General features: G+C 55.0%; 1 protein-coding gene across 3 annotated transcripts; it reads right to left on the bottom strand.

The window, feature by feature from the left end:
• Window positions 1-2,197: 2,197 nt before the first annotated feature.
• On the bottom strand, window positions 2,198-23,436 carry SPG7 (SPG7 matrix AAA peptidase subunit, paraplegin). Of its 3 annotated transcripts, none has more exons than XM_061387028.1 (17): window positions 23,220-23,436; window positions 20,442-20,544; window positions 18,356-18,445; window positions 17,733-17,974; window positions 16,400-16,539; window positions 15,381-15,483; window positions 13,869-13,994; window positions 13,467-13,629; window positions 13,072-13,245; window positions 9,039-9,163; window positions 8,428-8,530; window positions 7,734-7,844; window positions 6,349-6,464; window positions 5,193-5,388; window positions 4,494-4,660; window positions 3,900-3,977; window positions 2,198-2,538 (listed from the first exon to the last, which is right to left on the bottom strand). In XM_061387028.1, the coding sequence occupies exons 1-17, from the start codon at window positions 23,400-23,402 to the stop codon at window positions 2,380-2,382; spliced, it is 2,379 nt and encodes a 792-aa protein (XP_061243012.1). In that variant the 5' UTR covers window positions 23,403-23,436; the 3' UTR covers window positions 2,198-2,379. The 3 variants fall into 3 exon arrangements, 2 of the variants coding, with proteins under 2 accessions (XP_061243012.1, XP_061243013.1); XM_061387029.1 differs by having other exon boundaries at window positions 5,193-5,349; window positions 23,220-23,435; XR_009730750.1 differs by having other exon boundaries at window positions 2,464-2,538; window positions 3,022-3,977.
• Window positions 23,437-24,659: the final 1,223 nt, after the last annotated feature.

Below are 24,659 nucleotides of genomic sequence, written 5' to 3'. Positions count from 1 at the left end.
TGACACACAAAAAAAGGCATGTTCCTATAGCACTTTGCAGAAACTAGCACACTAACAGTGTCCTCAATATGAACCATTGGTTGAATTAGGAAAAGCGGAACCTACTAACTCAGTAGGGACAGGTTGATGTTAGTGCTTCACCACAGAACTCAACCATTCGGCCTCTCAAATCTCCAGTCAGTTCAGTTGCTCAGTCGTGTCTGACCCTGCCACTCCATGGATTGCAGCATCCCAGGCTTCCCTGTCCATCTCCCAGAGCTTACTCAAACTCTATCCATTCAGTCGGTGATGCCATCCAGCCATCTCATCATCTGTCATCCCCTTCTCCTCCTGCCTTCAATCTTTCCCAGCATCAGGGTCTTTTCCAATGAGTCAGCTCTTCATATCAGGTGGCCAAAATACTGGAGCTTCAGCTTCAGCATCAGTCCTTTCGATGAATACTTAGTGTTGATTTCCTCTAGGATTGACTGGTTTGATCTCCTTGCAGTCTAAGGGACTCTCAAGAGTCTTCACCACCACAGTTCAAAAGCATCAATTCTTTGGTGCTCAGCTTTCTTTATGGTCCAGCTCTCACATCCGTCAGAGCCAATATGTAAACCTGATAAGAGGCTGGGCGATTGCTGTTACATGAGGAACACCTCACGTCAGTGACCACCTGGCAGTGTGTTACTGTAACACAGATGTCTTATATGAAAGTTGCTGAGAGAGTGGATCTTGAAAGTAGTCATCACAAGAAAATCTTCTCTGTGTATGGTGACAAATGTTAATTGTGATCATCTCCCAGTACATACAAATATGAACCACTGTCTTGTACATCTGGCATTAATACAACAGACTTCAACAAAAAATTTTAAAAACAAGAAGTGTAACAAAAAAAAATTGTGTTTATTTGAGCATAGATCAGATTGGAAAACAACTTGCATTATGATGTGAGAACTCTTTTAATTCTTCCAATATTCTTTACTTGTCTTCTGGGCTCTGATGTGTTAAATGTATGTTCACTTAATGTCTGTCTCAGCAAGGAGCCCTCACACACCTGACTCTGAGACAGTTCCAGAAACTGCTGTCAGGCCATGCCGTATCCACTCTGCTGGGCAGAGTAGGTTGCCCAGTGGTCTGGCTGCTCTGGCGGCCATAAGCTGCTGTGGGAGAACCTCCACCCCCAGGAGCCCCTTAGGGAGGTGTGAGGAGTAGCAGGGACGGCTGAGGCCCCACTCCCAGGGCTCTCCTGTGTCTTAAGAACCAGGAGGTGACGTCACCTGTGACAACTCATTTCTGTACATCAGAGCACTGTCCCATCGGCCTCCCCTTGCTGGGCTCCCATGAGCCCACTCCCTGGCAAGCCCTGGGAAGGCAGGCTGCACTTCCTCCACTACAATGAGGTGCCCCTCTTCACCCCACTTAACAGCCTATTCCTGGCTAAGTGTCACCAGACACTGGCTGTTTTAATGTAAAGTACAAGGGGGTGAGCTTGGCCATGTCCCAGTGAGGTCACAGAAGGGCCCCACCCTCCTAACTCCAGGCTGTCTTCAGGAATTAAACAGGATAGGGCAGAGGCAAGGTGTCCCCTCAGGGCCCCTCCTTGGGTGGGCACCTGCACCTGCCCTGTCCCTGTGCTTCTTTGGGGCACTGGGCGTGGGGGCGGCTCCAGGCGCTGGCACAGAAGGGGAAGTAACAAGCAGCAGGTCGTGTCACAGGGGACTGGGGCCCTGAGTGCACCTCGTCCGTCTGTGCCCCCTGCCGCTGCTGAGTCCTAGAAAAGGAAGCTGGTTCCTGCACAGCTGACCTCTCACCCTGCAGACACGGGATCCCTGATCCAGGACACCATCAGGGCAGAGCTGACCACGCAGGAGCACAGGCTTCCCTCCCCATCCTCTAGACATCCGCCAGGGGCCCACGTCCACACTGCAGGAGGTGGCCATGCCTTACTCCTCCAGCCCCAGCGCCTGCCCCTGGCTCTGACCGTGGGCCAGCGAGCCCAGGACAGGGCCCCACAGAGGATAGGCAGCAAGGGGCTCAGAGGTCCTTCCTGTGCAGAGCTGGAGATATTCTGACCAGGTTTCAGGGGCCACGAGGAGCCTCAAACTGTGAAACTGTTCAGCTCCCTCCTGAGATGGGGCCACTCCATGCGCACCTGTGATGAGCACAGGTGACCTTTCCACACGAGGACAACCCATAAACATAGATGAACCACCCATCTCGGCAGAGCCTTTTATTCCTCCAGGCAAGGAAGTCAATAAATAGATCTTGGGGGGTCTTGACCAGCTAGGGCTGAGAGGTGAGGACTGCATGCCCGGCCCCCTGGCCAGCACCAGAACAGGGGTGGTGGTGGGGGCACTACTGGGGCCAAGATGCCTCCTCCCCAAGCAGGGGCAGCTGCTAGGCCCCCTCCTCCTCCCCCGAGTCCTGCTTCTCCCTCTGGGCATCGCTCCACTTCTGCGGCGCGATCTTTTTCTTGGGCCCGTGGGGCGGAGGGCCGATGAGGGCCTCGATGTCCTCGTAGTTGATCACTTCCTTTTCCAGCAGGGCACTCGCCAGCTGGAGGAACAAGAGGGCAGTGTGAGCGGCAGATGGGGGCCCAGACAAGAGCCCTTTGAGAGCAGAGCGCGGAAGGGGGAGGGCCCGGCCTCCCAGACCTGCCACTTCCCAGGGATGCAGCACAGGCGGGCAGCCCATGCAAAGAATCGCTCCCTGTCTCCACCTTAGAGACAAGCCCAGCTGCCAGCCTCGTTAACTTTTCTACTTCCCTTCCTAATCTGTTTATTTTGGGCAACTTGGATTTCTTCTGCAAATGCATGTGAGTGTCAGCATGGAGGGGCAGTGGAGGTGATGTGCAGGATATAGCCCCCAGTGACGGGTTCCCGTCACCCCCACACTGACTGCTCTGACAGCTGGCCCTTGGACAACACGGGCTTGAACTGCAAGGCTCTGCTCGCACTCAGGATTTTCTTCAATGAACCTGACTGCAGGACTGGGGACCTACAAGCCGCAGACGCAGAATTGTGGGCAGGGAGGGCCGACCTGAAGGCGGCGCCCAGGGTAAGTTGTGTGGCACTCAGTCCTGGAACTCCAGGACGGTGCGGGCAGGTCACAGCAGCAGCACAGACTCGGCTCCCATGACAGGGTCCTGGCAGGTTCTGCACTGCCCATGGCTCCACGCAGGCAGGTGTTGCTGGTCTTGAGAACGTGACACCACAGTCCCCACAACGTTGCCTTGAAGAAACAGCTGACCATCCACCAGGAGCCGCCCCTTCACTAGGTGCAGAACACTGCCTCTGGGGTCACTCCAGACCCAACACCCAGCATCACTGTGAGGACATCACACACAGCCCAACCGGGGTTGCTCCCCACACACTAGACCAGCCCTCATGCTCTGCTGTCTGTAATAGGAGGGGGACTATCCCAGCCAAGAGGGCCTGGCAGACGTGAGCACCGAGAACAGAAGGTGACCTGGGTGAAGTGTGGGCGTGGTGGTCACTGGGTTGCGGAAAACAAGCCTGACTGATGGGGGGGACTGTTCATGGGCTGAGGGCTCTGTGCCATGTTTGCAGCTCCCTGTGCATCTGAAACTCTTCTGAGCTTTAATGTTTAGTGTAAAATTTCCAGAACTTTGAATTGGAAAGGGCTTAAGCCACATCAACCAGACCCACTGCACACTGAAGCTGGTAATGGGCCCGAGGGCTGGCAGCATCCTCCTGTCTGCCCTGAAGAAACTGGCCCTGGCCTGGCAGGTGCGTGACATGAGGCTAAGCAAGGCAGGGAAGATGCTGGATCCAGCTGAGCTGGATGGGGTCTGTTGGTCATGTGGTTTTCTGGGAAGGGTGAGTGGCTGCATCAGTGTGAAGTGACAGTGGGCCCAGCTCCTGGCAGGCGTGGGGCTGGGGACAGCAGAGGCTCACCGCGTGGAGCTTGTCCAGGTTGTCCCGAAGCACCTGTTCCGTGTGCCTATAGGCAGTGGCCACCAGCAGCCTCGCTTCCTGCGAAGGGAGAAGATGTGTGATGGTCAGGATGGCTGCTGCTGCGCACGGAGTCCCCTGTGGCCTGGCCCCAGCACTAAGGCACGTGGAAGAAACTAAGGCACGAGTTCAGAACACGGCCTTTTGCGTCTTACAGGGGACAGGAGAGCACGGCGGCCAAGAGTCTCCTGCCCTCACCCCCACCCCGGGAACCCCCTGTGCAAGGGGCCGCCAGCTCCTGGAGCCTGGGACCCCATTTCATCCTCCACACCCAAGGCTGCCTACGTGCCAGTGCACCAGGCTGCCAGAGCTGTCTGAGGGTGGTGACACTGCCTGGCCGTCTCCTCAGGCTGCAGAGATCACAGGCACTGGCTCTGTCCCCGGAGGCATTTATTCGCTGTCCCTGATGGCCCTGTAGCACCCACAGTTCCATCAGGAGCCAGTGGGTCCTTACCCAGAACCTCAGCTCCTGTGGGCACGGGGCCAGCACACCAAACCCCCTCCCCACACACATGGCTCGGGCTGGGAGGGACTAACGTGGTCCATCATCTGCTGGAGGCCCTGGCTGAATGGACGCCGTCCGATGCCCGTGACGCCCTCCTGGGCCTCGGGGAAGGAGACAGGCCCGATGCTGGGTGCCATCCCAAACTGCTTCACCATGGAGTAGGCGATGCGGGTGACCTTCCGCAAGTCGTCCTGTGCCCCTGGAGTGTGGGATCAGAAAAGGAGGTGGTTCCCTGCAACTGCAGGTCAGGGACCCCACCAGCCCTGACAGCAGAGGCAGTACCCAGGGACCACTGTACCCTGACAGCAGAGGTGGGAACCCAGGGAACAACTGTGCCCTGTTGCTGGTCCTTTAAACTTAAAACATTTTTCTTTTCTGTGAAAAAACAACTCGGGGTTTCCCTGGTGGTCCAGTGATTGGGAATCCAGCTGCCAATGTTGGAGGCATGGGTTCAATCCCAGGTCCACGAAGATCCCACATGCTGAGGAGTAGCTAAGCCCATGGGCCACAACTACCGAAGCCCAAGTGCCCCCCAGGGCCCACGCTCAGTAACAAGAAAAGCCACCACAATGAAAAGCCTGCACGCCGCAACCAAGACCAGTGCAGCCAAACACAACCCTTAATGAAATTCAAGATGGCATGTGCATCCCACTACTTAGACCCCTCCACAGATTCCCTCTCCCTCGAGGAAGGGCTGAGGGCACCGAAGCAGCGCAGGAGCTGCTGCTCACCGGAAGTGACCCTGTTGAAAGAGATGGACTCGGATGCACGGCCGCCCAGGGCCATGCACATGCGCTCAAATAGCTGCTCCCTGGTGAAGAGGTGCTGGTCTCTCGGGAGCATCTGAGCGAAGCCCAGGGCTGCATTGGTCCGAGGAGTGATGGACACCTGCACAGTGAGGTGGTCTGTTAGCCGGCAGGACCCAGGCTTCAGAGACGAGGGGGCACAAGATAGTCTTTGCTCAGAGGGTTCAAAGCAAGGAAGTCAATCCGAGGCCCCCATATTTCTAACAGCATTTGCAGAGAAGGGCGTGAGGACCCCACACATGACCACGTGTCCATGAAGGAAAGAACGGTGACGATGAGAGATGAGCCCACGTGATGAGGCCGGCCCCGAACAGGCACAGGTCTGAGGGTCACAGCCGTAAGAGGCCACCCCGAGGCTCCGAGGAGTGCACGTCACCACGCTGGCTGGCAGGGACTGGGTGCGAGCGAGAGGACCTTCTCAGCACAACTCGTCTACCTGGCCCTTAGGCACCAAATGAATGTCCTACATTCATTTTCTTGAGATACTGCATGAAGACACTGATCTTAATTACTGGGTCTTCTCACACGTACACGGGTCTCAGTCACAGCCCTCTGTAGAGGACATGACGGACCAGCCTGAGTAGCGGGGCACCATCCAAGGCAGCCTGACAGCAACGCTCAGCTGTAGCCGACGCCCCTGGGAGACACCTGTACCCAGGTTGCAGCTGCCAGCACAGCCCTCTGTCTGGAGGTCAGGGAACAAGCAGTGAGGGGGGACAGGTCCAAGTGGCGGGCAGTTACAACCCTCAACACGGGGCACCCATGTCCCCAACACGGGCATTGTCCCTGGTGGTCACTCAGGGACCCCCGGTCAGAATGTTACCACCAGGGGTGGCGTCATGGCATTAGCCCTGCCACGTACATAACGTGTGCTGACCTCCTTTCTAAGTCAGCACATCTCAGAGCTGATGGTTCGCCCGGCAGTTCTTATTTCCACAACCTACCATGCAGATGGGGAGAGAGACTGCAGGTCATCATGTGGCCTTCCCACGGTCACCCACCCCCACCCCTCCAGGCACAAAACGTGGGCCTTCCAAAGTGAGCCCAACTGGGCAGCCAGGCCAGGGCTGCCCACACACACCTTCATCACAGCCTCCGTGTGCTCCAGCAGCCAGCCCACCAGGGCGTGGCCCGACTCATGGAACGCAACCACCTTCTGCTCTTCCTTGGAAAGGACTTTGCTCTTCTTGGCAGTCCCTGAAAGAAGATCAGAAAAGTGAGCTCAGGCATCCCAAGTACATGGCAGGCACATTCCTGAGGTGCCAACGCAAAGTCGCCACCGGACTCTCAGCTTCTGTGTCCCCAGCCCAGCCACCCATCCTCTCCCCGGCTGCTCAGACTGTGAGGATGCCGCAGGAGCCTCGCTCAGCCCACTGACCCCACCACTCAAAACTCCGTGGACTGCAGCCCCTTCAACATGGCCCTCGCTGGGATGCGGGGCCGACGGCATGACCTAGCAGGGCAGCTGCAGCCTGCGACTGTCCAGTCCTCTTACCTGAATCACTGACCCTTCACCTCATAACCTTTCATTACATCCCCTGCTCAGGTCACTGCTGAGGCCTCACCCACTGTCCACTCGTCGTTACCCCTGAGTAAGCCCTGGGTTCAGGAATGCAACCAGGACTACCTACGCCGCCAGCTTCGAGAGGACACGTCCTACGTGCTGGCTGTGGCAGTCGGGCTGTCCCCGGGCCCTGGCGGCTGCCGCGCGGGAGTACCCTGCTCAAGGCGCTGCACGCTCGGGCAGGATTCTGGGCACTCTTCTCTAGTCTTTCCCACTTAGAACACACTTGCTGCAAGCATATCACTTTTCATGCAAAACAACTGGCTTATGTAAACTCTGATCTAGTGAGGAACCTCGAGGCGAGCCCTTCTGTCCTCGAGTACTCGCTGTCCCCACTGCGGAGGGTCTGTCCTAGGTCTGAAAGACTGAGGGGGACGGCCATCTGAGCGAGGCGTGGCTTCCTCGGCATCCCGCTTGGTGCCTTGGGTGGAATTCCGTTTAAGGATAAGACACACCATGTCTGGTGTTACCACAGGGGCCACAGGAGCCCTGGCCTGCTCTCCTCACAGAAGTCCATGCATTCCACATCCAACAGCAGTGGAAAACACCGCCCAGACACCGCCCTCCCCTTCCCCCCGACAGGGCACGGAGACCCTGGCATAAAAGGCCTCCTCCTCGACCTCAGGAGCAGCGGCTCCAACTCCTGCCCATGTGGACAGCAGCTGTCCGGCACTGCCCATCAGCTGGTGGGCCGAGGATGCTGAGTTTGCAAGATCCTTCTATATTTCTGTTTCAAGAGCACGCCTGCTCCTGGTCAACAGAGAGTATCTCAAACTAAGGAGAACAAGTCACACCTGACAGAGAAGCAGGAACAGGTGGCCTGTGTTCCCTCTGGGGCAATAATGCCATCACACAATGTCTAGGCCTGCCCCCTCCAGCCCCGTAAAGACGAGTCCGCGTACCGGCCACGACACGCTCCACGGCGTAGTCCAGGTTGGATGTGTGCACAGCCGTGTGCCCCTCCCGCGCCGCGTGCAACGCGGCCTCGTTACAGATGTTGGCAATGTCAGCGCCTGTCAGCACGGGGGTGGGGGGTGTTAGTAGACGCAGAGGTATGGGGGTGGCAGGAGAGCCACCCTGTCCCCCTCGAGCTGCCCCACAGCTGTGCTCAGCAAGCAGCCTCTCTGGACCCCCTCTTTCCTTCCACCCACTGTTTCAGACACACACTGAGGAATGAGAAAGGTTCTTGACACCCATGAGGTTCTAGTTCAGGGTGTTAAAGGTCCAAAGGGAAGAAACTTACACCATGATAACAAGGATTTACACCACGCTAACAGGGGTTTTTATTTACATCCCCCTGTGAAATGAGAACCGTACAGAAAAATCTAGACTTGTGATAACATGGAGAAGGTGGCGGGGAGGGACACGGCCTCGCAGGGTCGCCTCTGGTGGGGAGCAGTGGGAGGGAGCAAGGCTGGGACCACCCTGGGGCACGGGACAGAACCTTGGGGAGGAGTCCCTCTACCCCTGCCTGCTGGGCGCACACCGCTCCCACCCCAGCTGTGCTGGCGAGGAGCCCAGAGCAGGGCTGGAGAGTTCCTGGGGAGGTCCGCTCCCATTGACCCCAGACTAGGACCAGCGCCCCTACGGCCCTACCACTGAAGCCAGGTGTCAGCTCCGCCAGCCGCTGGGAGTAAAAGCTGCTGGCCCGCGTCAGCTTCAGGCTCTTCAGGTGCTGCTCAAAGATCTCCTTCCTTTCCTAAAGGACAGAGGGCAAAGGCCACAGGTCAAAGGCCACGGGACAAAGGCCACAGTGCCGGCTCCCTGCCTGCTGATCAGGAGCCGCTGGCTGTGAGGTCAGCTTCTACTCTCAGAAACCAACTCAAGAGCTGCAAACGATACCTCCACGCGTGTCTCCACGGAAATACTAACCTGCCAGCCACCTGCTACACTCACCCTCCAGACCCTTCCCTGCTCCTGTGGGGTCTCCTGCTCCCTTGGGAGCCACCAGGAAGGCCCAACACCTCAGAGGTGGGTGTCCAAGTTGAGGCCTGAGGCAGCAGGGCCAAGAGGTCCCAGGGCTCACAGCCATCCACCCCGTCAGGGCCACTGTGCAGCTCACTCTCCAAAGCCACCAGCACATTGGCGTGAGGCTCTGCAAATGCTATCCAAGGAACTCAGCCCAAACGTCTCATCATAAAGGTCAGTGAGAGTCAAAACCAGAAGAAGGGCAGGGAGGCCGGATGGACCAGCAGGGTCGCACTGACCTGCAGCGTGGGAAGGTCGATGAAAACGTGCCTGTCCAGTCGGCCCGGCCTTAGCAGAGCGTTGTCCAAAATGTCAGCTCGGTTGGTGGCCGCCAGGACGATGACGTGGTCGGTGGTACCCATTCCTGGAGGGACAGACAGTGGCCGTGAAGGTGCGGACCCCAACCGGGCAGCTTCCCCAGACCGCCACCGATAGCAACACCACCAGAAAAAATGAGGACCACCCAATGTGCAAGAGGCACAGCTGCACTGCCGGAAAAGCCAAAGTCTCCCACGGAAACGAGAGGCTTGCTGGAGGCCAGGGCCCTGGACAGACCGGACTCTACTCCCTGGGCCACCTGGGGACAGAGGGGCACCCCCATAGCTTGTCTCAGCCTCCTGCCTGGGCTGCCCCTTAGGGTTCCCCAAATGCCTGCTTGCCACAGGCCAGGGCTATGAACACAGACCGTGAGATTATGTAACAGTGAAAAGACACTGAAAAACGGCAGAAACAAAGGATACAGGAGAAAACAACAGCCATGCCAGGGGCTCCAGGAGGGCGCTCCCGCAGAACGGCCTCTGTCAGCAACCCGCCACAGGGCTGGTTTAGGGACTCACAGTTGTGGACACACGAGAGGGTGACACCGTACAGACGTCCCCACGGCTGAGTGCTGACTCCTATGCAGGGCCCACGCTGCAGGCACAGGCCGTATGCTGCCCCCAGTGGCTGGGCACGTGCCCCTCCACTACCATCACCATGAAAACCTCACTGTGCCAGCCCCTCACAACTACTCATCCGTCTGTTCTCTAGAATTCTGTCATTTGTACAATCTCAGATGATTGGATCAGATGATTTATACTCTCTGAGGTGACCCTCTCATTTGGCATAAATCCTGAGGTCCAGTCAGGCAGGCTTGCATAACAACACCTGGTGTCTGCACTGTGGCCAGGTAAGCACACACAGCTCAGCCAGGCACCCACTGAAGGTCGCACAGGCTCTTTCCAGGGTGTTCAGCAAGGGAACACTGGAGTACCGTGTTCTGTGGACACCGGATCAGCGTGCAGATTGGGCGTGCTCAGTCTGTTCAGAGCCAGCCCGAGAGGCAGCATGCTGTCCACCCCCGCTGCAGGGGGTCAGGTTTGCTTCACGGACTCCTTTTCACAGGTGCTTCACTCACTTGAGGGCCCGGGTTCACAATGGGGTCTGGGATCCAGTCTCCTCATCCTCACCACGTCTGCTGTTGCCACTACCTTGATCAAAGACTGAGTGCACAGCTAAATGACAAGTGATGCGTGTTTGAGGACGGAGTCACGGCCCAGCACTAGAGAGCTGAGAACAGGCTCTGCAGAGGCACTGGCTGCGCTCGCGAGGAGGTGACGGCTCAGCGCGGGAGGACGGTGCTTCAGCAAAACGTGCTGGAGCCGCCGGCATCCACACACACTGAGCCAGGACCAAGCGGCATGCCTCCTGCAGATTCAGCCAACACGGGTCACAGGCTAATGTTTTTCCACATTAGGCCGTGGGAGGGCCACCTGTGGCTCCCTTTGCTTCCTTTCTATTTTTATTGAAGTGTATGTTATTTACAGTGCTCACGTACACAACAGTGGCCCCACTATGTTCGCACATACGTATGTACTGATGTACGTTCTCACAGGTTTTCCTCCATCACACGTCATTACGAGGCACTGACTATAGGTCCTTGCTGGTTAGATACTGGGCTTTTCCATGAACTTGGGCAGAATCAAGTCCACGGGGGTGTGGACAGAAATGTCCACCGTGGGGCATTGTGCTCGAAGGCCTCTCTCTGCCCATCAGGCTGTGAGAGGGGTGGCAGGTGCCCGGCCTCCGCCTGTGTGGTGGGCTTCCTCTAGCGCTGGCTTCCCACGGCCAGCGCCCACTCCTCCCCGAGGGGTGACAAAGGCTCCTCAGTTGCCCCTGCAGGCGGAAGAGGCTCAGCTGTCTCTGTGCACAAAGTCCCCTTCGCAGCAGCCCAGCCTTGCCAGGGCTTCTGGGGGGTGTCCGAGGAGGGAGCAGGGACTCTCACGGCTGCAGCAGAGCTGGAAGAAGTCACCCCCCTGCCAGCAGCACAGAGGAGCAGAGAAGGTGCCAGCTGGGAATGCTTCCTGGGGGTGCACGTCGCCTGGAGGGTTGGTCTCTGGCTTCAAGTGCAAACAACAACAGGAGCAGGGGTGGGGGGATTGTTGCCCTAGGGCCACAAGGGAGTCCCCCCATCACCTGCACAAGGTCACGACTAGGCGCAGGGCTGTGCTTTAGCCTGATGACATGTCAGGAAACCCCTGCTCCGAGAGGAGAGGGGCACCCCACCATGTCCCTGCACCGCCCCCACGAGAGTGGCTTCAAGATGCTCTGCCCATGTCCCATAGGAGCACCACGTTGCCCATCTTTCTAAAGACAGCCAGAGGTCACAGTCCTGTCTGCACTTCTGACAGCAGACTCATCACATCTTACAATGGGATATCTGGGGAGCAGGAGTCTAACTTGCACACGAACAGACGGCACACTCAGGATCCAGCCGCTCACAGCCCAGCACACAGGGAGGGGCTGGTCAGAGCCGGGGGTGGGGTGGGAGGCAGACCCCACTGGGGACCCCATCCCCAAGGAGCATCTCATACAGCCATGTCTCAGGTCCACAGTTCTTGGGCACGTCCTCCCCAGGAAGACGGCCCCTCAGACCTTGACCATGGGGCAGAGACCCTGAGCTGTTCTGACTGACACACCCAGATGCAGAGAGGGATGGGGGTCTGCAGGGGCACCCCCAGATGCAAACGGTCCTCAGGCCCTGACGAGGCCGCCCTTTCCTCGCCCTGTGAGAAATCACTTTGATTTTGAACCTGCGGGGCTTTCACATGATGAAACACTCCCGTGTATCAGCCCCTGACCTGCCCACCAGGGTCAGGGGGCGTGGGCGCCAAGGCCAGCTGCATGGCTCTTGCCAACACCCGGGCTGGACCTCGCTCTAAGGACGTCCTTTCCCAGGCCTGACCTGGAGGAAGTGTCACAGCCACAAAGGCAAGGAGGGGGAGTCAGGCCCAGGCTGGAGAAGACTAAGGAGACAAGACACTGAGGCAACACGAGCCTGCCCTGGGCCCTGCAGAAGCGCACATCTGCCCAACACCCACGTCATGCCTCTTCCATGTAGGCCTTCAGGCTGCGGTGCTTTTGTAAGTCTGAGACTTTGAAAATAAGAGGCTAAAAAAAGTTTCACCTTTAGCCACATACAACCATAATCCATTGCCCCACACACTGGTCACCAGATCCACCATCCCAAACACTAAGAACACTTTAAAGAGGAAAATAAATACACCAATAAATGGTTCTCTTAGGACCAAAACTACTTTGAGAAAAAAGCATCTTTCTCATCTACAAGACCTAGAACAGAACTAGAATTGTGATTAAAGAAAACTTACAGATGGGTCCTGCACAGCTGGAGCATGGGGAGGGGAGAATGTGGAGCTGATATTTAATGGGGACAGTTTGTGTTTGGGAAGATAAGAAAGTTCTGGAGACGGACTGTGGTGATGGTTATACAACACTGGGAACGTACTTTCAGCCATTAAACTCTGCACTTAAAAATGGTGAAAATGGCTTAATTTTATGGTTTGTATATTTTACTATAAACAACACAAACACATAATATTTACACACACACCCCACCAAAGAGGATCTTACAGGAGTAGCTCAAAAAGAAAAACAACTCCATTAAAAAACTGTGTGGCAGCCAGTTCCAGAGGTCATCTCAAGGACAGCTGACACAGAGGCCCTGGCAGTGTACCTGAGGCACCCACTGTACCCACGCTGGGCACAGAGACTCCTGTCAGCATGACCCCTGGTCCCCTCTGAGACTGACGACCACTGTCATGACCTGACCCCACTTGATATTCTCAGCTTTCCTTTCTTGTTTCACTACTGCCCTGACTTTGGGAAATTGAAAGCTATGTTTTTGGTTACCTCCTGCTGGAGAAGAGCTCCTGGTGCTGACACACCCTCACTGTCCACGAACATCCCTGCCGATCCCAGCCCCACGGTACTCACCGTCCATCTCCACCAGCAGCTGGTTGAGCGTCTGCTCCTCCTCTGTGTTGGAGAAGCCGGACACGGCGGTGGAACGCTTCTTGCCCACGGCGTCGATCTCGTCGATATACACGATGCAGGGGGCCCGGGCCCGGGCTTCCTTGAAGAGGCTCCGCACACGGGCCGCACCGAGGCCTGAGGACACAGAGGACGGGGAAGTGGACAGGTCATGGCACGAGCCCTGCTCTCAGGGAAAGCCCAGTAGGTGGCCTCTGGCACACATGGGCTGGCCTGTTCCCTCCTGGACTCCCCAGGATGTCAGCACCTGCTCCTTCCATGCCCATGACTCCCAGACACGGGTCTCATGTTTCCACCTTCACCCTCAAAGTCCCCAATACGCAGCCAGGTGGGCCCACCTCCAATGACCTCCACGAACTCTGGGCCAGCCATTGCCAGGAAGGGCACCTGGGCCTCCGTGGCCACTGCCTTGGCCAGCAGCGTCTTCCCGCAGCCGGGGGGGCCGAGCAGCAGTGCGCCCTTCGGGACCTTGGCGCCAAGCTGAAGGAAGCGCTCCGGGCTCTAGGAGAGCAGCAGAATGCAGGCTGATCTCTGGGCTCCAGAGAATCATCCAGACACGACCCTTGGAAGGCTTGGGTCCTGAACTGGTCCCGTCCATACGGCTCAGGGAGAACAGAGTGCTCCGCCGTGACAGTGACGGGCCGCGCAGGGCACCATTGGTCTGGGCTGAGCAGGGGACGCACCGGGAGCGCAGCATCAGGCCAGGCAATCCCCCCGCCCACCATGCCCTGTGTGCTTACCTTCAGATAATCCACGAACTCCTTGACCTCCAGTTTGGCTTCATGCATTCCTGCCACATCTTTGAAGCTGACTCCTTTCCCCATCTTGCCATCCACAATCGTGAAACGAGCCATTTTCAGCTGATTCTGGGCAGAAAGATAGAGGGTGGAGCCCTATGCAGCCCAGCGGGGCAGGGCGAAGGAGCCGGGGGGCCGGTTCACCCGCACGTCCTCCCACCCCTCCACTCGCTCAGATGGCAGGGAAGGGCACAGTCCAGACACATGAAGGCGGTGACAGAGGCTGCCTGGCACTGAGCAATCTGCCCTAAAGGAAAAAGCTTCCCACGTTAACCCAGTGATTTAACAGAGTCCGTGTGGGAGTGTTCTTATTTCTCTATGTGACTTTCCCCATTAGTCTCTGACTTCTTTTACTGATTTATATAAAAGTTACCTGCTAATGCTACTGCTAAGTCGCTTCAATTGTGTCTGACTTTGCGTGACCCCATAGACGGCAGCCCACCAGGCTCCCCCGTCCCTGGGATTCTCCAGGCAAGAACACTGGAGTGGGTTACCATTTCCTTCTCCAATGCATGAAAGTAAAAAGTGAAAGTGAAGTCGCTCAGTCGTGTCTGACTCTTAGCGACCCCATGGACTGCAGCCCACCAGGCTCCTCCGTCCGTGGGGTTTTCCAGGCAAGAGTACTGGAGTGGGGTGCCATTGCCTTCTCTTAAAAGTTACCTAAAGACACTCAATTCTGCAAGTGTTAGTAAAAATGTCACCTCGTCAATTTTTGGCAAGCAATCTGGCTGGACAGATAAGCTCTCAGTGAGCAGCTCACCTCAGCCAGAATCTCCTTCAGCTCTCAAAAGAGGCAGTGTGTAGAATTCGTCACAGCATTATTTAAGTACAACAAAAAAACAGTCCAGAATGTGCAAGAATTATCACATTGGTTGAGCCAGGTATACTGCACCCCAGGAGACACCACGCTGCCCAGTGTGGATGCAAATCCAGAGCTCCCAAGGGCCCATTCAGGGAGAGACAGGGGCACTCTACCCCCACAACCCCGGTTCCCAGGAGGGCCTCCTCTGTGGCCTGTGGCTGACGTGCCTGATGAGCCAGGTACGACTTGACAGGGAGGGCACACTGCGCCGAATGCACTGGAACAGGAGGATACTTGTGGAGTGTATTAAGGTTGTTCTTTTGAAGACAACCTTCAAAGATGTCTCAGCTAGTACAGGAACCCCCCAAAAGGCAAGCCCGGCTGAGAGGGAGGTGCAGAGCACACTGTAGTATGGACCCCCTTGGGTTCAGCCCCTCCCACGTCACCAAAGGGGCCTTGGCTAGAGCTGGGGAGCCAAGCCCCCGTGTCAGTCAAACAGAAGGAAAGAGGAGCTGCCAGACGACATCCAGATGGGCCTTTGACAGGCTAGTATCCACCATGCACCCATCCTGCCGTTTACAGGAGAGGGTTCAGCCCAAACACAGACAAAATCCCAATGGCACAAGTTCAGGGGAACAATGTGCACAACTTACAAAAGCACTGAATCCGCCTTCCCGTCCTGTCATCCCAGCCAGACGGAAAACATACCACAGGATGGCCAGGCCCACGGCCGTCATCCCCAGGGCGTAGAGGGCACTGGCGGGAGAGACAGGCGGGCAGAGGCTCAGGCGCGGCTCCGGGCAGCCCCCAGACGCCTCACCCAGGCTGGGCCCAGACCTCCCAGAAGGAAAAGGACTCCTTCGCTCTGAGACCAACCTGTGGAGCCAGCACTGAAAATGCATCTCATCCAGTTCTCACCACCTCCCTTCCTTCATATGTTGCCCAGGTCTGGGTACCGCGGTGCACCAGGCGTGAAGCCAGAACCACCACCCACTGTCCAGAGCCCTGGACAGCTCACGCCCACCAACAGCAGCTCTTCACCATCCATGCATTTTGCTTTCAAAAGTAGGCCACTGCTTTGGGTCACTAAGCGAAATCAGCCTAACAGTACAAAGAGCAAACCCTGGGGCCTCACCCCCAGATGAAGAGGGGTGTGCCCCCACGCCCTAGAACAAGCAGAGGTGCTGCCTGGGGGCCCTGCCCCCTGAGGAGCTGGAGCTGTGACAGACACGCGGCACTTCCCAGATGCCGCCAGTCCCCATGAGGGGACACAGCCCTATGCACACCATGGTCCCAGCGCCCAGCTACACGCCCAGGCCTATCGAGTAACTGGCTCCCCCTCAGAAGGGTGCAGATCCCACCACCCGTAGGCCCTGCACGGAACCAATAGGTTCCCAGGAACATCTGCTTCTCCCTTCCCCGCCCCACTTTCCTGTTTGCAGATGGCAGCAAACCCACCCTGCGCTAAACAAGAAGCACCACAGACCACTGGAGCAGTGACCAAGGAACTCCAGGCTTCCCGCCCCACGCCACCCACTCCAGGCCTGCCTCCACCAGGGGCTCAGTTCACTGTGGGCACAGCCAGTGTGAGACTCTGTTTGGACTTTTTGTCTCTCACGTCACAAAGTGAAGCCTGGTTTAATTCAGAGGCCCCCAGAAACGACCAACCTACTTTCCAAAGAATCCTGTCCGCTTGTAGGAAACTGGAATCCTGTCCTTGCCTTCGATATTCAGCTCATCCTCAGCTGCTCGAAGCTTCTCTTCAAATTTGTCGATGTTTGCCACCTGCATTCGGTACATCAGTGCCAGCCGCTGGGGGCAGAGAGCAGAGGCACGTGAGAGTGACAAACAGGCCAGACGGCTGACCCTGAGGACAGAGAACGGTGCCCCCGCCACACTGCGGACAGCTACAGGGCTTCAGAAGCAGATGCCTGCTGCTCAGCAACCTCCTCCACATCTAGAAAGCTATTGTTTCCTCAAACACAATTACAGTGAAATGTTCACTAACAGAAGGTTTTGAGCAAATGCAGGGCAGCACATGCGACTGAAACTCAGCCCCAGGCTGGCACTCTGCTGGAGGGCAAAGCAGACCCTGGCAAGGAGCCTGAAGTGTGGGATCCAGACCCGCAGTCACCCTCCAAAAGTTCACTGTTTGCCTGTCGGCTGGACCTGACAGTCAACCGAGGCAGCTCCTCGGTCCTCAGGGAGACAAGAGGCTAAGGAAGAGGAAGTGGGTGGCACTTCCTGGAGGCTAGAGGGAAGATCTCATCACTGCCACCCCGGCCCACATCAATCATCTTTCCAGCAGCCATGCTTTCCAGAGGAAATTGTCCACTCTTGATTCTAAGCTCTCTAGTGTGAAGGTCTCATCATTGCCACCCCAGCCCACATCAATCATCTTTCCAGAAGCCACGCTTTCCAGAGGAAACTGTCCTCTCTGATTCTAAGATCTCTTGGAACTTAAACAGAGCAACCAGATCTCCCTCTGTTCTGAAGTCTCTTCAAAGTCTAGCAAGACGACCATCATTATAAGTGGTCAGGCTCCACTTCAGAGGTTAAAAGGCCAGGTCCTCACAGCAGGGTCCACCCAGCCAGGTTCCAGCGCTGTCACAGGTTACCTTTCCACTCCCCAATGCCAGATCCGCTACTGGGGTGAAGCCCACAGACCCTTCTGCCTCTCCCCTGCCCGCACAGCAGGGGGCCACCTATGGTGGGGAGGAGCAGGGTCCCTCTCCTCTGCCCCCTTTCTTTCCTGCTCCTTCCAAGGGCCAGTCCTTGCCAACCTGTCTGCGACCTGTCCCAGCCCGAGGGGTTTCCACCTCGACAGCCCCACCACCTCCCTCCTGCTGCTCACATGCCATGTGGACCCTGGACATTCGCTGCCACCCTCCCGGCTCTTCCCGAGAGCCACATGGCCTTGCCCCCTTCTCAAAGCCTCCAGGCTCCTCCTTAAATCAAGACACTCACGGCTCGCTCTAAGCAACCCCCGCTGGCGCGGCACTCACAGGCCGCCCAAACACCACGGCACCGGGGTGCAGGTACACCTCCACGACGTCGCTCTCGGGCACCACTTGCACCCGCTGCACCTCGCCCTTGGCCAGCATCTCGTGCACGAAGTCATTCCAGGAGATGTTGCCTCCACTGGAGCCCAGCGCATTGAGCAGACTCATGATCACTGCGATGACGAACAGGGTGCGCAGCCGCTCTCGGTACATCTGGTCCTCGCGCTCCCTGCGCCTGCGCTCCTCTGCAGGTGGGGAGCAGGCGTGAGAGGAGGGCGGAGCTCAACGCCCAGGCCCCGCGCTCCGCCTCCGCGGCCCTCCCCACCCCCACCCTACACCCGCAGGAGGGCTCTGCACCCTCTGTGCTTAGTTGCTCAGTCTACACTTGGCCAATATTACAACAAAGTGCCTAATTACAAGCTGTTCAAGGTCACGAACATTCCTGTTCACTGAGGTCCCATCTGCTTAGATAACATGAAACCATTTTTAAAGTAAAAAACCTCCCCGGGGTACTTCCCTGGCAGTCCTGTGGCTAAGACTGCCCTTCCAATGCAGGAGGCACGGGTTCCATCCCACAGGTCCCCAGGGGAAGCAGCCCCTCTGCCCAAAAAATTAGACTGATATACCTTCGTCATCCTCAGGGCTCCTCCCCTTGGCTTTATCATTGTCCTTGGTCTTCTGCTTTCTCCTCGAAGTGTTAAAATAGTAAGTGCCTCCTACAAGAAATGGGGAAAGTGCTTAACAGCAACCAGACCTGCAATTACAGGGAGACATTCAGGACAAAGGGCTTCCCTGGTGGCTCAAACGGTAAATAATCTGCTTGCAATGCAGGAGACCTGGGTTCAAACCCTGGGTTGAAAAGATCCTCTGGAGACGGGAATGAGAGCAAAAGTGTTTAGCCACTCAGTCATGTCCAACTCTTTGTGACCCCATGGACTTAACTTTCCCCCTTGGAACCCGTCAGGCTCTTCTGTACATGGGATTTCCAGGCAAGAATACTGGAATGGGTTGTCATTCCCTTCTCCAGGGGATCTTCCCGACCCAGGGATCATACCTGGACCTCCTGCATTGCAGGCAGAATTCTTTACCATGTGAGCCACAGTGGAGACCAGAAAGGAATGGCAACCCACTGCAGTATTCTTGACTGGGCAATTTCATGGACAGAGGAGCCTGGCGAGCTACAGTCCATGGGGTTGCAAAGAGGTGGACATGACTGAGCACTAACACACACACTCAGGAGAAGAGGACGCTTCCAGACAACCAACAGAACATAAACTATTGAGAACCTACCTGCACAGGATTTAGAAATTTGGATGATCGTTCTTGGTACAATCTTTACTCACTATAAACGATAAACCACTTCAACTGAAGGTTAAGTGTTTTTATAACTTAAAATAGCCAACATGATGGAATAAAAGTTATGACCATAAACTTGAGAAAGTGTCATGGGTCTGTGGGAGAACCACCCTTGCCACACACACAGTCGCCTGCAGTGAATTAAACAAACGAGCAGCACAAGCAGCTGTGGCACAGCAGCGCCTGCTCCACGCACTGAGGCTCTCGCTTGTCCCCATCAGCACTTAGAACGGGGGAGAGCGCCTCAGAAAGTCACTGGGCTGCACCTTCCTTCACAGATACTAACAAAATCACAAATAAAACCGCCTCTGTGTCCACCAGACACAGGGCTGTTGGGAGGGTGAGGGCTTGCCGCTGGGGGCACGTGTGGGCTGCTGGGACTGGGTAGGCACAAGGCTGCTTGTCTGCAGCAGTGGAAGATTCTACTGTTTTCCTGTTCCAAATGAATAAAGCGGGGAGTAAAAACATAGGTGTCAACCCTTACAGGCCTTTGACTTAAGTTAAGGAGACAGCAGGGGGCTTCTTCTGTGGTCCAGTGGTTAAGATTCCCCCTTTCAGTGCAAGGGCGCAGGTTCCATCCCTGGTCTAGGAACTAAGCTCCCATATGCTACAGGGTGCAGCCAAAAGTTTTTAGAAAGAGAGCAAGAGAGACAGCAGGATATCACAAGATGTCATGAAAACAGTGCAACTCCAGTGTAAAATTAAGTTATGTTTACTTAATTTCTGCACATAAACCAGACACAGTTTGTAGCTTCGTACCATTGCTGGAGCTCACTACTGAACATGAAAATGTCAGTTGCTCAGTCACGTCCGACTCTTTGTGACCCCATGGACTGGAGCCCGCCAGGCTCCTCTGCCGATGGAATCTCCAGGCAAGAATGCTGGAGTGGGTAGCCATTCCCTTCTTCAGGGGATCTTCCCAACCTAGGGATGGAACCCATATTCTCCTGAATTGCAGGCAGATTCTTTACTATCTGAGCCACCAGGGAACATGAAAAACCTTTGTCAAGCAGCCCTTACTAAGCTTGTAGCTCCTTAGTAAGCATTACTGGAGCTGGCTACAGAACATGAAAAACCTTTGACAAGCAGCCTAATCATGGCCAGAATTTTTAAAAAAAGAAGAGACAAGTCAAAATAAGCAAAAATGGCCTGTTCTGACCTTAGACAATTTTTGTCTAAGTTTTTCCTTCTCAAAAACTTCACTTCAGAGCCATCTGAGGGCTCACACTGGGTAGCAGTCGAAGGGCCGCTTAGTGATTTCATTTTTTCTGACAATGTCAAACAAGCAGTCCTCTGAATTTATTCACAAATGCCACATGTTCTGCCTGTCACTTCTGTCTTTTCAAAGATACAAACCTAGAAGTTTCCAGAGTCCAACTGGATTCTGTACAATGTGCTGTTTCACCAACAATCTGCTGATTCCTTCAAAGGTAGGGGTTAGCAGTCGCAACTGGAAACTCTGAAGAGAAAAGAAGGTCACAGAGCCTCAATTACACGGACGCCACCGCACAGCTGGCAGTGCAAACTCACCCCCGATACAAAATTTTTCCTGAAAGCGCCAAGATTCATTTATGTAATATTTCCACTGCCCTGAAATATGAACCAATAATCTGAGCATTATTTCAAAGTTTTACCATAACATCAAAAGAAAAAAAAGTTCCAAATGTCAACAGCAAGCAAGCAAGTCAAAGAAACGCTGAAATGGAGGTGCGGAACACTGGCTGCTGTTGTGTGCCCCAGGGCTCCTTCAGGGCACAAGCAGTAAAGGCTTCACTGGTTGTCCAGACCTTTTGCTCCCAACATCTCCAGACAACCGTGCCTTGTGGAACATTCCCAGGAAGTCCAGTTTCCCACTTGAATATGGTCAATGGTCCAACTTAACTTTTTCTATCTCAGTGGTAGCAATTTCTCCATTGACTTATTTATTTTAAGGGCTTCCGTGGTGGCTCAGATGGCAAAGAGTCTGGCTGCAATTCAGGAGACCAGGGTTCGATTGCTGGGTTGGGAAGATTTCCAGGAAAAGGGAATGGCTATCCATTCCAGTATTCTTGCCTGGAGAATTCCAGGGGCAGAGGAGTCTAGCAGACCATAGTCTAGGAGTTCCCAAAGACTGAGTGACTAACACACTTAACATACATACATTTATTTTAAATTCTTTCCCTTAGTTCATCCCTGGTCGGCTGCTATTATGAAGAAAAGTAACTCCTTACCAAAGGAGAATGCTACATATAATTTCCTGTTAGCAACAGGTTAAAAATTCCTAGTACATACAATTATTATCCAGTTTAATTAATACTACTATACTTGGTTCAGTGATGGCCAGGAGGCATGTAAGGGAGAACCACAGAGAGGTGGACTGGGCACCATAAACGAGGAACAGTGTGTCAGGCACAGCACACACAAAAGTCATTCTTCAAAGTCAACCCTAAACGCTGTTTGTTTAAACCAGATTATGTTATTACTGTTCTAGTTGTTAGTGAGGTAATCTGTTAAGTATCCACAAGTACGTGTGAATTGCCTACTTCAGTCCTTGCTTATTTTCACAGAATAATCAAGTCTGACTAAAATTAATGAATTATGATTTTCCTTCTCAATAGAATCAAAAACAAAAACAAGTGTAATATATCCATTCAGTTCAGTTCAGTTCAGTCACTCAGTCGTGTCCGACTCTTTGCCACACCATGGACTGCAGCACGCCAGGCCTCCCTGTCCATCACCAACTCCCAAAGTTTACTCAAACTCATGTCCACTGAGTCAGTGATGCTATCCAACCATTTCATCCTTTGTCGTCCCCTTCTCCTCCTGTCTTCAGTCTTGCCCAGCATCAGGGTCTTTTCCAATGAGTCAGTTCTTTGTATCAGGTGGCCAGAGTATTGGAGTTTCAGCTTCAGCATCAGTCCTTCCAATGAATATTCAGGACTGATTTATTTTAGGATGGACTGGTTGGATCTTCTTGCAGTCCAAGAGACTCTCAAGAGTTTTCTCCAACACCACAGTTCAAAAGCATCAATTCTTCCACACTCAGCTTTCTTTATAGTCCAAATCTCACATCCAAACATCACTACTGGAAAAACCATAGCCTTGATGAGACAGACCTTTGTTGGCAAAGTAATGTCTCTGCTTTTTAATATGCTGTCTAGGTTGGTCATAACTTTTCTTCCAAGGAGTAAGTGTCTTTTAATTTCATGGCTGCAGTCATCATCTGCAGTGATTTTGAAGCCCCCCAAAAGTGAAGTCTGCCACTGTTTCCCCATCTACTGCCATGAAGTGGTGGGACCGGATGCCATGATCTATAGTTGTTCACAGACTCAGAAAGGGTGTAGAATAGGATTATTGTATGAAATTGGTCCTCAACTTATGGTAAAATACAATAATACATTACAACCTAAAATGTGAGGGTTGGGGTCCTAAGAGAGGGCTAAAAAAATCAGTGAAAAAAGCACTTAGGGTCTGTTTCCAGAGTGAAATGTTAACATTAACAGGGCCTGGAACACAGCCTTGACACAGAGGGTCAATGAATGTGTGTCCATAACATGGCAAGCTACACGATAAGAGTAAAATACACTTACAATGCTCACACGAAAAACAGCTCAGAGCAATTGGAAGGCGCTAGAATTCATCCTGGAGTGATCTGATCTATATGAATGCAAATAATCCTCTGCTAGATATTCGTGAAACTCTTACTCGATTCGATTTCAAAACGCCAGGAAGATGCGCAAAAAATATCAATATACGAAACAAGCCCTGTTGTTTAGTCGCTAAATCCTGTGTGACTCTTTGCGACCCCATGGACTGTAGCCCGTTAGGCTCTTCCGTCCATGGGATTTCCCAGGCAAGAATACTACAGTGGTTTGCCAGTTCCTTCTCCAGAGATTTTACCCACGCAGGGTACCATCCTGCATTGGCAGGCTGGTTCTTTACCACTGAGTCACCAGGGAAGCCCGAACAAGGGCTTGAAAAGTCCAACTGTGCGGCTTCGCCCCTGATTTCTCCCTTGGGCTGCCCGCCGGCCTCGCCTCCCGCCTCTCCTCCAGTTGCAGGCAGGAGATGCCTCTCGGAAGACGAAGCCGAAGCGGCGGAGAGCATATTCCAAATTACCATCTCAAACGTCGCTGCCGGAGGCCCGTACGTTACCTGCAGGGCTCGGCCTCCAGGCCCGATGGGGCCCATTGGAGGCCTGTGGACGTCATTCGGCCACCTCCACTTGGCTCCGGAAGTGCAGCCTGGGCTCCAGCCCGAGTAGGGGCACCGCAGCCTCCCCGGACCCGGTCCCGGACCCGGGCGGAAAGCGCGCAGCAGCAGCCACGCGGCCGCCATGTTGACCCGAAAGCTGCGCCTGCGCTATTGGGGGTGCGGTGGGCGGGGGGTGGGGGAGAGGTGGTGTCTCCGCGGGGCGCCTGCGCGGTCGGGCGTCCTCCCGGCGCCTGCGCGGTCGGGCCTCTTCAAGTCAGGCCTGTTGGTCAATCCTCGGTACCCCGCGATCGGGTTCCGTGACCGAGCGATCCGTTGCAACTCTAATCCAACTGGGATTCTTTAGCGGGTTTGAACTGCCACTTTGTACTGCGAGTACAAGCGCTGCGCGTAGAACTGCAGCCTGGCGCGCCCCGAGTGAGGGCATCAGACGCCGCTCCAGGTCGCGGATCCCCGGAGGACTTGGCTCAGTGGGTCCAGGGGCTGCGGAGTGAGCCCGGGAGCCGGAAGGGAGCGGACGTGCGCAGATGGCGGGGCCCGCCTGAGGCCCTGATCCCGACTTCGGGCCCAAACCCTGACCCCCGACTCCCGCCTCGGATCCAGACTCTGAGTCCGACTCCCACCTAGACCCGGGCCCCTGACTCCTACCCCGCCGCAGTCTTGGCGCGAGGAGGATGCTGCGGAGGGGAAAGTTTCGCTCTTCCGGGCTCTGGCCGCAGAGCCTGCCCGGCTGGTGCCCCAAAGGCCCTGTGTACGGAGAGGAAAAGGAAAGGGCTTAGGGTAAGAGCAGGGACTTCAGGGTAGCTGAGCCAGCTCCCGGGCGCGAGCAGCCGGCAGTCTTGTCCTACAGATGCTTAATTTTGAAGAGGTAACCGTCTCCTCCACTATTCTTTTCTCCTGAAGACAGGCCGACTCCCTCTAGAAGTCATGCCTAGCTCTGGATCATGGCCTAGGAGACTGTAGTCCACTCCATCTCTGGGAGAAGGGGGAGAGTCTGTGGTTTTATCCCTGGGATTTTGGACCCCAGGCTCCCTGCGGTCTGGTGCTGGAGTGCTTAGCCCTGAGACTGCTGACTGTATGGTGACTTTAAGTTTGTTTCTGTGTTTTTCTGTATTCCCCAAATTCCTAAGGTCATTAGGCAATAACCATTCTTACTGAGTGCTAGCTAGGGCTTGGCTCTGTAGCAGGCATACTTTTAATCCTCACAAATGTGAGACGTAGATAGTTTTACATCTGTTTTACAGATAAGGAAACAGACTCAGGACACTTTAAAGTAATTTCTCCGAGGTCACAGCTAAGAACTGATGCACAGAGTTTCAGAGCTGGTCTGACTCGTTTCAAGGCCTGTGCTCTCCGCCCTATGGCTTTGTATGTTACAGCAGT

The sequence above is a fragment of the Bos javanicus genome, chromosome 18 (assembly GCF_032452875.1).
Source record: "Bos javanicus breed banteng chromosome 18, ARS-OSU_banteng_1.0, whole genome shotgun sequence".
Taxonomy (NCBI): domain Eukaryota; kingdom Metazoa; phylum Chordata; class Mammalia; order Artiodactyla; family Bovidae; genus Bos; species Bos javanicus.
The sequence above is the reverse complement of the archived record's forward strand: the minus strand, read 5'-3'. Positions and strand labels throughout refer to the sequence as shown.

What these genes read in the sequence shown, in the direction of transcription:
- SPG7 (XM_061387028.1), bottom strand. Translation starts at nt 23,402, where the DNA reads ATGGCGGCCGCGTGGCTGCTGCTGCGCGCTTTCCGCCCGGGTCCGGGA. An exon ending in TGGACTCTGGAAACTTCTAG is followed by an intron (nt 18,446 to 20,441) that starts GTTTGTATCTTT and finishes CATTTCTTGTAG; the next exon opens with GAGGCACTTACTATTTTAAC. An exon ending in TCGACCTTCCCACGCTGCAG is followed by an intron (nt 8,531 to 9,038) that starts GTCAGTGCGACC and finishes TCTGTCCTTTAG; the next exon opens with GAAAGGAAGGAGATCTTTGA.